At 39.5% G+C, this 10,000-nt stretch overlaps 1 protein-coding gene and 1 long non-coding RNA gene across 6 annotated transcripts in view; one reads left to right on the forward strand and one right to left on the reverse strand.

The window, feature by feature from the left end:
* The window catches only part of LOC135101270 (kin of IRRE-like protein 2), a 350,738-nt gene that overhangs the window by 96,753 nt on the left and 243,985 nt on the right, over nt 1-10,000 (reverse strand). For all 5 annotated transcript variants that reach the window (XM_064004974.1, XM_064004970.1, XM_064004972.1 and 2 more), the window contains exon 7: nt 3,247-3,377. In XM_064004974.1, the coding sequence (XP_063861044.1) occupies nt 3,247-3,377 (131 nt within the window). The remainder of the gene's footprint in view (nt 1-3,246; nt 3,378-10,000) is intronic.
* Nucleotides 1,713-2,917, forward strand: LOC135101271 (uncharacterized). The gene is made up of 2 exons (XR_010269185.1): nt 1,713-1,947; nt 2,441-2,917. It is a non-coding gene; the product is annotated as an uncharacterized LOC135101271 (long non-coding RNA).

Below are 10,000 nucleotides of genomic sequence, written 5' to 3' on the forward strand. Positions count from 1 at the left end.
GCCGCGAGTCAGGCAGAGGTAACTTTTGCAAGGCGCGATCGGCAACACTTAACTTTTTGACAGCCGCTGACCCTGGGCTTCCACTGCGCCTCTGCCTCTCCTCAGGTATCTCCGCCTCTCCTCCTCCTCCTCCTCGTCCTCGACCTCTCTTCACCCGTCACTCACAACCTCTTTAAACATGGCTTCGCATTCTCTCTCTTTCTCTCTCTCTCTCTGGATTGTTCTGTGCGTTCCTAGTAATGGCCTGCAAGTGTGTTTCTGTGTGCTCCGTCTGTCTGTCGGTGTGTGTGTGTGTGTGTGTGTGTGTGTGTGTGTGTGTGTGTGTGTGTGTGTGTGTGTGTGTGTGTGTGTGTGTGTGTGTGTGTGTGTGTGTGTGTGTGTGTGTGTGTGTGTGTGTGTGCGTGTGTTGGCTGGTTGCATTCTTGTGATTAATGGTGTTAAAGATATGATGGTTATAATGTCAGGATGATAATGATGATGATGATGATGATGCTGATAAAAATAGAATGACAGTAATAGTAATACTATATTTCATCACAACACACACACACACACACACACACACACAAACAAACCCTCTCATTCTCTGTATGTGCTTGTCTGTCTGCCTGCCTCCCGTTCTCTCTCTCTCTCTCTCTCTCTCTCTCTCTCTCTCTCTCTCTCTCTCTCTCTCTCTCTCTCTCTCTCTCTGTCGGAACTCTTTTTCATTTCACTCTCACCTTCTCTTTCCATTTTCCTTTACGCATCACAATTCTCTCTTTCTAAAATTCCTTCTTTAACCAATTCCTCCTCCTGCTCCTCTTCTTCCTCTTCTTGTTCCTCCTCTTCCTTTTCCTCTTCCGCCTCCTCCTCCTCCTCCTCCTCCTCCTCCTCCTCCTCCTCCTCCTCCTCCTCCTCCTCCTCGTCCTTCTCCCTCTCCGACAATCTACTGTTCTTGGGTGAATTTTTGACGTGTGAATTTCAGATCGGTATTTCGCATTTCTCGTTCTTCTTCATTTCCATGTCTTCCATATTTATTCGCTCTCACGCCGCCTTTCCTCTGCGTCTCTGTGCACTAGTTTTCGTCTTTCAGAAATTTCAGCCTAATTTTCCTTTCTTGTCCACGATTTATCAATCTGCTTTCACATTCTTTTCTCGTCTCTCTCCATTTCTCTCTCCCTCCCTCTTCTTTCCTTCTTTTCCCTTCGACGTTTGCATCCGATGACCACGTTCGGTTTTTCTTGAGTCTTTTTAGTCACTTTCATTCTTTTTCATCAGTGTCCTGTGGGTGACCGATGAATTCTGTCCAGCACGATCCATTGTGAAACGCGCCAGTTCCATTTTCACTTGTGTTCGTAACATTCTCTGTTTCTTCTCTGGACTGAACTTTTTATATATATATATATATATATATATATATATATATATATATATATATATATATATATATATATATATATATATATATATATATATATATATATATATATATATATATATATATATATATATATATATATATATATATATATATATATATATATATATATATATATATATATATATATATATATATATATATATATATATCATGAAATTTTACGCACCACGCGGTTTATGTTATTCTTTTAGTTATTCGCCTTGTGGTCCATCGATCCCTCTCTCCAGTAAGTGTAATTCTATCACTTTCCGTCACTCTTTCGTTCTTTCTTAAGGAATCTTTCTTTCTTTTCCTTTTCCCAACTTTCCATTTTTTTTTCCGTTCCCTCCACTTTTGCCATCCAGCTCAATTGCGGCAATTATTTTCACTTTCCACGCTGCTTGTAATGCAATTCTTTCCTGGCCGGCCTCTGCTGCTCCTCTTGCTCGGGTTTGCGAAGGTGGCTGTGAGGAGCAGCTCGTAGAATGGAAGAAAGAAAGAAGCAACGGGAAGAAGAATGAGAAACTTCCGAGAACAATGAAGTGAAGGTGAGCCGACGGAAGGAGGAGGAAGTGAAATAAGAGAGGTGCAGGATGAAAGAGAAGGTGAAGGAAAATGTGATGAGAGGCAGAAGAAAGAGATGGAAGAAAAGTTGAGAGAATAGGACTTAAAGGATAAAAGAAGGGAATGACGAACAAAAAGATGAAAAATGATAAAGATGAGGAGGAAGAACATCACAAGGAAATATGATACGCCTCTAGTGATACACACACACACCCACACACACACACTGACACACACACATACACACACACACACACACACACACACACACACCTCACTTGAACATACAGGTAAAAGTGGAATGACTAGTCGGCGGTGAGGTGATGAATGAAGAGAAGGCAGCGAATGTTGATGATGGTGGTGAAGGAGTTGGTGGAAGTGGGGAGGGTTGGTGATAATGACTGACGATGGTCGTGATGGTTGTGGTGGTGGTAGTCGTGGTAATTTAATCGTCCAACTAATGGTATTCTCTTTCAGGAAAGGCAACTCAGCTCTTAGGCAAGCACCGCGGAACAGAGAACACAGCGACGCAGGCGTGTGACGCGAATATTTGTTACGTCGCGGCAATAAGGTTTACAAATCACCTGGCGAGGAGTGCGGACACGTGGGAATTCTTGTGGACAGGGAACCAAACCCAATGACGCGGCGCTCAAACCTGAACCCGAGGATAAAGTAAATCTAAAAGCGCTTTGTCTGTCTGTTTGTTTGCTGTCTGAATGTTTGTTTTGCACAACAATGAAGCCGAATTCGGGAGTAAAACTGACACTTTCCAGAGGAGAATGGTCGATGTTCGCTAACACTCACTGAAAAATGGCGAAAAAAAAATCTATCTCTACAAAAAGTTATCAGAAATAAATAAAAATTCAGAGCGGAGGAGAGGGAGCCATGAAAATGAATTCTCACATTGTGCCTTTCTTGCCCCAAAAATAACGTTTCCGTGAACACTGGTCTCTCAGCATCGGTATCTTTATTATTTCTGCTATACGTAGCACCGCTGCTTACAGTGAGAGTCTAATGCATGTCATTTGTGGCCGAAGTAAATTTTTCACTTTTTCACTTTTGACGCATTCTATTACCACATGTACCACAGAATAAAAAAATATCCATGATATGATACAAACAAAGGGAATAGTCCTAATAATTTAAACACTATCACTTCGATAACTAGCATCTTTAAGCCCTATTCTCCTCGCCACAGCCACTACTGTTCCATACTTGACCGCCACCCAACCTACTCCACCTTTACGCCAATTTTGCTCTCCTTCCTTGTCAGCAATACTCACGTTATGCAGCCAAGACACGTGACGCACCACGGGGTTGGCGTTGATGTGGCACTCGAAGTACACATCGTCGCCCTCCTTAATGTTATCTGGGTTGAGGTTGTTCCCCATCTGTAGTGTCACCACAGGCTTGTCTGGGGAACGGAGGGGGAAGGGTTACCAGAAATATTCAAACTCGTACAGCTGATAAATGAAAGGAAAGGAGACTCGAGAAAGCTTTAGAATATATATTTGCTTAGGAATTTTTCAAGACTAAGAGAGTTAAGAAAGACAGTAATGACTTAATGAAAGATAATGAGGGGGAAAGAATACGTGAAGGAATGGCAGGGAATGAGAGAGAGAGAGAGAGAGAGAGAGAGAGAGAGAGAGAGAGAGAGAGAGAGAGAGAGAGAGAGAGAGAGAGAGAGAGAGAGAGAGAGAGAGAGAGAGAGAGAGAGAGAGTGTGTTTGATATTGCGGAGGGTTATGGAAGCAGAAAAAGAACAATGAAGTTAAATAAGGATATTTACCAGCCTTCACACACACACACACACACACACACACACACACACACACACACGCAACAAGAACAAAAATATAAACACACACACACACACACACACACACACACACACACACACATAACAAGAACAACAACAACAACACACACACACACACACACACACACACACACACACACACACACACACACACACACACACGGTAGCTAAAAAATAAAAGAGACAATGGCAGAAATATAGCGAGCCATCTTTTCTCCCACCCGTCAAATTTTGGAACACTGCACCATTTCACAACATTCGAGAGGCAGCGAGGAGATGGAAAAAGTTTAGCTGAGGAGGGAATAAGGGCTGCGTTACAGTTATCCGCCCCGAGCTGGCCACACAATGGCTGGGCGACACTGAGGCTTATTGAATATTGCATGGCCCTGGCGTGGCGAGGGAGGGACACATGTGGAACCTCTACGAAAGGAAGGAAAACAAGCGAATGCCTATAAAACTGCAGAATGAAACCAACATGGAACCTGGATGCGGGAAGGCTGGCCAGAAGGAAATTTTTAGTTTTTTTTGTAGTTTTATTTTATTACACGTTACTTTTTTTTTTACCTTCACGTTCTCTGAGGTGTGATAATAACTGAAAAAATTACATATATATATATATATATATATATATATATATATATATATATATATAATATATATATATATATATATATATATATATATATATATATATATATATATATATATATATATATATATATATATATATATATATATATGACTCTTGGGCTAAGTAATTTCCGTCAAGAGTAGAATAGTCATAAGCCACGCTCCCCACCTACGCTTTTACCTTTCTTTCATTCTATTCACGTTTACAGGAATGCTTTATGCTGCCCTTTTCCTCTCTGTCTTATCTTTTCAACTCCCTTTTATATTTTTCACAGAGTTTTAGCGGCTATTCTTTTATTTGCACTCCCCTCGGAAGGCTGTTCTTGAATAACTTGTGTGTATTATGTTATTTACCTTTATTCCTTGCTTTACACTCTCTCTCTCTCTCTCTCTCTCTCTCTCTCTCTCTCTCTCTCTCTCTCTCTCTCTCTCTCTCTCTCTCTCTGCTCCTCCGGCGGTGAAGAGAAACAATACGGTAGATAAAATGATTTGACAAAGTTCGGTGGACTTCCCTCGGTTGTTCTCCAAGGCACAGGGAAGGTTTGGCTGGGCTCTCTCTCTCTCTCTCTCTCTCTCTCTCTCTCTCTCTCTCTCTCTCTCTCTCTCTCTCTCTCTCTCTCTCTCTCTCTCTCTCTCCTCTCTCTCATGTTGCAGGAGAATAGAAGGAAGGGAACTTGTTCAGATTGGGTATGCTGTTCTAATATCAGAGTCCCCCTATCTTGGCAAAGCATGATAACGCAGTGACTAAGTAAAGCGTTCACAGTAATGGCGTAAAATCGACGTTTTCTTTTATGACAATTCGTAAAGGAGAATATCATTGTAATTTTTGTTATCTATGCAGAAAGTGTCTTCCAGTGTTTCTAATATTTTGTATGCGTGTTAATTGAAGAGTCTGAATATGCAAGCAGATGTTACGGATACTAAACATTATGGCTTTGATTTCGCGTCAAAAATGAGTAAGTATAAGAACTACATCTACATATATGCACCATTATATACATTTTCTTTTACGATTCAAAGAAAATCGTTTTTTTTTTCTTAAGATGTAAATATGAACATGATTATGGCTTATCTTTTATAATGAGTTCATAATACCTACGTGTGTTTTTCAAAGCATATTATCATTGTCACTAAGAAATTATAAGAACTTGCAAAAATAATAACACGAGGTCATTAAAAAACAACTCAGTCGTCACATTATGAAAACACACACACACACACACACACACACACACACACACACACACACACACACACACACACACACACACACACCAGCAAGGCGTATTAAGGAAATGAGGTCAGATTTCCAAGTCTGGAGCACGAGTTTATGAAATTTATATCAGCACAATAAACCTTCTGCTTCCCCCTTTGTTCTCTTCACGAACATCATTAATATCCTTCCTTTGTACTTCCTTCACTCTCTGCAGTACTCCAGTTTTCCCTCGTTTCATTGTTTTATGTCCTTGCTCTCCTTTTTACATTCGGTTCTTTTTCCCTTCCGCGTCGCTGCACCTCAAGACATTTTCACGTTTGCAATCATCTTTCATTTAAATCCCAGTTAAAAAGAATCTTCCCTTTTAGTCGCAGCTCTCCTACTCCACTTCCACTTCCATTTTATATTCTTCCCGTATTCAGCTTTCTGGTGTGTTTGCTCTCACCATCTTCACTCCTCTCAGTCTCCCTCTCCCTCTCTCCCTCCCCGTACTGTAAGGGTTAAGGAAGCAGTTCCCTAGAGAAAGTAACCATTACCGGAAAATTACTTTTGTTTGTTCCTAGGAAAGTCATTTGTAACGCCAGAGTCTCGGATCCGCTTCTTGAGGGTCACAACGGAAGTCAATAGGGACGCTGAGAATGCACTGGATTCTTGGGAAGCGGACCGTAATGGATTAAAAAATGGTTGCAACAGAGAGAGAAAAAAAGTAGTTAGTGTTGCAAGAAAAAATGGTGAGCTCGTCTTTAATGCCCCTGGGAAAAAAGAAAGAAAGAATGTGGAAAGACATACAACAGCGGGATTTACGTAAAAAAATTTGTAAAGCGTATCTGGAAAAGAAATTAAAGTATCATAAAAAAAGGATGTTATGGTAGATTATTTTTTACTGCATCAGCAAAGAAAAAAATAAATAAAATAAATAAACAAAAAAATAGAATGAAAATAAATAAATAAATAAAATAAACAAATAAAATAAATAAATAAATAAAAATAAATAAATTAAAAAAGTAAGAAAAAAAAAAGAATTAAAGAAGGGATACACTATCTGACTGCCTCGAAAAGAAACATGAAACATATGGAAAAGAAAGAAAATAAAAAGAAAGACACCGCAATGGAAATCCACAAACTTATGGTAAAGAATGAAAACACAGAAAAAGCTATACCAATGGAACTTACGTAACATCTAAAATGAAGGTAGAAATAAAAGTGAGAAGTGAAAATAAAGATACAACAGGGGAATCACGTCACATCTGGAAACTAAAGACACATGTAAAAGATGGAATTTACGTAACATCCAAAATGAAGGTAGAAATAAAAGTGAAAAGTAAAAATAAAGATAAAACAGGGGAATCACGCCTTATCTGGAAAAATAAAGTGAAGACCCAAGAAAAGACAGAACTATAGGCGGTAAGTAAAAAGTTCATTAAAAATTACTACGACGCAAGTCTTTCTTTTACTGTTGTGACGTCCACGATAAAAACTGTAGACGTTTGAGCGACGTGACACGATACGGTGGGAAGGTTCTCTTGAAAAAAACAACTAGACTTTTATGAAGGGATTCTTGTGTCCTTGATATCTTGTCGTTCACAGGGAGAGACACCTGGTCTGTACCTGGCGGAGGCGAGGTAAAGTTTTAACTGAGAAAGGTGAAGAGTGCTCAATTCCATTAGCTTTTCTCTTATTTTCCTCGAGCACTTGAATGTCTTCCTTTCTTTATCAAAAGGCGGCAATCAAAGCTTCACTAGATTGAAATTCTTGGTTTAATTAAGATGCAGAAGTGAGGAGCGCGTCTGGCTGGAAAAGTGTCATTGTGCCATGGCGCCTCTCCGCCGATCAGTGCGCCCGCTCAGGTGTGGAGGCTTCCAAATAAGTCATGGAATCGGTAATAAATTATAAAGAAAGAAATGTCTGAACGATACATATTAATGGTATCTTCATGAAATGCTAGTTCACAGAAAAGAAGCGCAATTCAGCTATGACATGTTTTCTTTCTCTCAAAAAAAAAAAAAAATAAAATGTCGGAGGAATCATCATAGCGTGCGAGTATTCGGTAATAAGAACTGAAGAACGTGAGAAGATAAGGGAAGCTTTAAGTAGCCAATGGGACAACACGAGGTAATCTATGCATGAATCTATTTCTACCTAGAATCTTTGCATGAATCTATTTCTACCTAGAATCCCCATGCATAAATTACGTAATATTCTTTTAATGTTCCTTAATGACTCAGCACTAAGAATTTGATTACTGAATAAATTTCATTCATCTATCTCTTCCTTCTTGTCTCTTCTTTAAATACAGCTTTATCAAGCTTCAATCTATTATTTCATGTCCTATCTTGATAACTGATCCTGAAGACTTGCTTATATCACTTTGTTATATATCCTATAACATTTAAAGACGTATGTCAGAACACTTTTTAATCTATGCCTCTCAGTACTTAATTCCACAGGACATCAAAGCATTACTCGTACACGCATTAATGAAAGTGTCATATAAAATAAAACATCTCAGTTTATACCTTATATAGCAAACAGTTAAACAATGACACGGTTTACCTTTCTACAGAACATCTAAAAACATCGGTGTACTGAAAAGTAATCTTCTCAGATCAAGAACAGGTGAAGGACCACGAGGGAAATATTTCAAATCCACCGAGCGTGAGGTACGAAACACACCTGGCAGTAAGGGAAGATGGAACATCCTCAAAGGGGAACAGAACACTCCGCAGGGACCGAGTACATATATATATATATATATATATATATATATATATATATATATATATATATATATATATATATATATATATATATATATATATATATATATATATATATATATATATATATATATATATATATATATATCAAGAGTAAAGTAAAAAAAAAAAAAAGAAAACCTGCAGGCTGAAGCACAATACGAGGCCAAGTAGTTACTCTGTGATATTGTGAAGAGACACGAGAAGAGGAATCCAGAGGAAGTGGAGGGGAACAGAACATAGGAATGAAAAGAAGAAAAGAAGGAAAAGGTGGTGGTGGGAGAAGCGGAAAAATAGAAGAGCAGGCGGAGAGGGAGAAAAGAAAATGCAGATGGCGGGGAGGAGGAGGAGGAGGAGGAGGAGGGAGTTGAGGAAGTTTTATAAAAAAAAAAAAGTATATATGAATAGAGAAAAAATGGAAGAACTCTCTAAGAAAAGTAAAAGATGAAAGAAGAAAACGGGGAGGATGAGGATGAGAGCGATAAAAGAAAGAAAGCGAGGGAGAAAGACAATAAGTGAAGAGGAAGGGCACGGAGAGAAAAAGTGGATGAAACGGATATTGGGGTCGAAGAAAACAGAGAGAGAGAGAGAGAGAGAGAGAGAGAGAGAGAGAGAGAGAGAGAGAGAGAGAGAGATGAGAGAGAGAGAGAGAGAGACAAATGTCACCCAGTCGTTGGATGTTTCTTGAGTGTCGTAATGCAGACGGACTTTTGAAGGTTAAAGGAGCGATATTCAGTAAAGGGGTACTGAATGAGAAGTGAAGCCTAAGCAGTGACAAGACAAAGACTTGCGAAGGAAAGGTGATACTAGAGACGAAATGACCATACTATAAACTCCGCTCTTGGATGATATTAGCACAATGCACATGTCAATAAACTCCTAGACAGGTAAAAGTACATATCCCCAGGTGAGACAACCCCTTAAAGAGTAAGATGAACAATGCAGTTTTCCAAACGTTGAAGTTAAGGCTTATTTTGGCCAGCCCATCGAAATGTCCTGTGGAGTCGTGTTCTCACCCTCCTAAGAGTAAAAAGACTTGTGCACCTCCCTTCCCTTCCTTCCTTACCTTCTTTACTTTCTCCTTTTGTCTACAAAAAAAAAAAAAAAAAAGAGACTTGTAGGAATCCTCACTTCTTTCTTTCCTTGTCTCTCTCACGTCTCCTCTCCACTACTAAAAGAGAAAGTACTTGTCTCTCTCACGTCTCCTCTCCACTACTAAAAGAGAAAGTACTTGTACTCCCCCCTCCTCTCTCTCCGTCCTGTCCTTCCCTCACTGTCACTTCGCTTCTCCAAAACAGTAACTATTTTCAGCAAATACGAGTCTCTTCCTCCGTGGCAGTGGAACTGATCATTTTCAAGGGTTACGAGAGCTATAACTGAAGACTCCTCATGGGCCCGCAGTCGTCATTTCAAATTGAACACCACCACATAACGATAAACATCGACACACGAACCACTACACATACATCATGACTCTGTTCTTGTTGAGACGGTGGGAAAGGTCCATTAATTTATATGTCATCTTATTTCTTCACTTACTGAGTCGTCTCGCTCTTTGAAGGCTGCGTGTGGGATGCTAGGTAAGCTTTCCTCTGCATGGACTTAAGTCTTTATTAG

The sequence above is a fragment of the Scylla paramamosain genome, chromosome 6 (genome assembly GCF_035594125.1).
Source record: "Scylla paramamosain isolate STU-SP2022 chromosome 6, ASM3559412v1, whole genome shotgun sequence".
Classification (NCBI taxonomy): domain Eukaryota; kingdom Metazoa; phylum Arthropoda; class Malacostraca; order Decapoda; family Portunidae; genus Scylla; species Scylla paramamosain.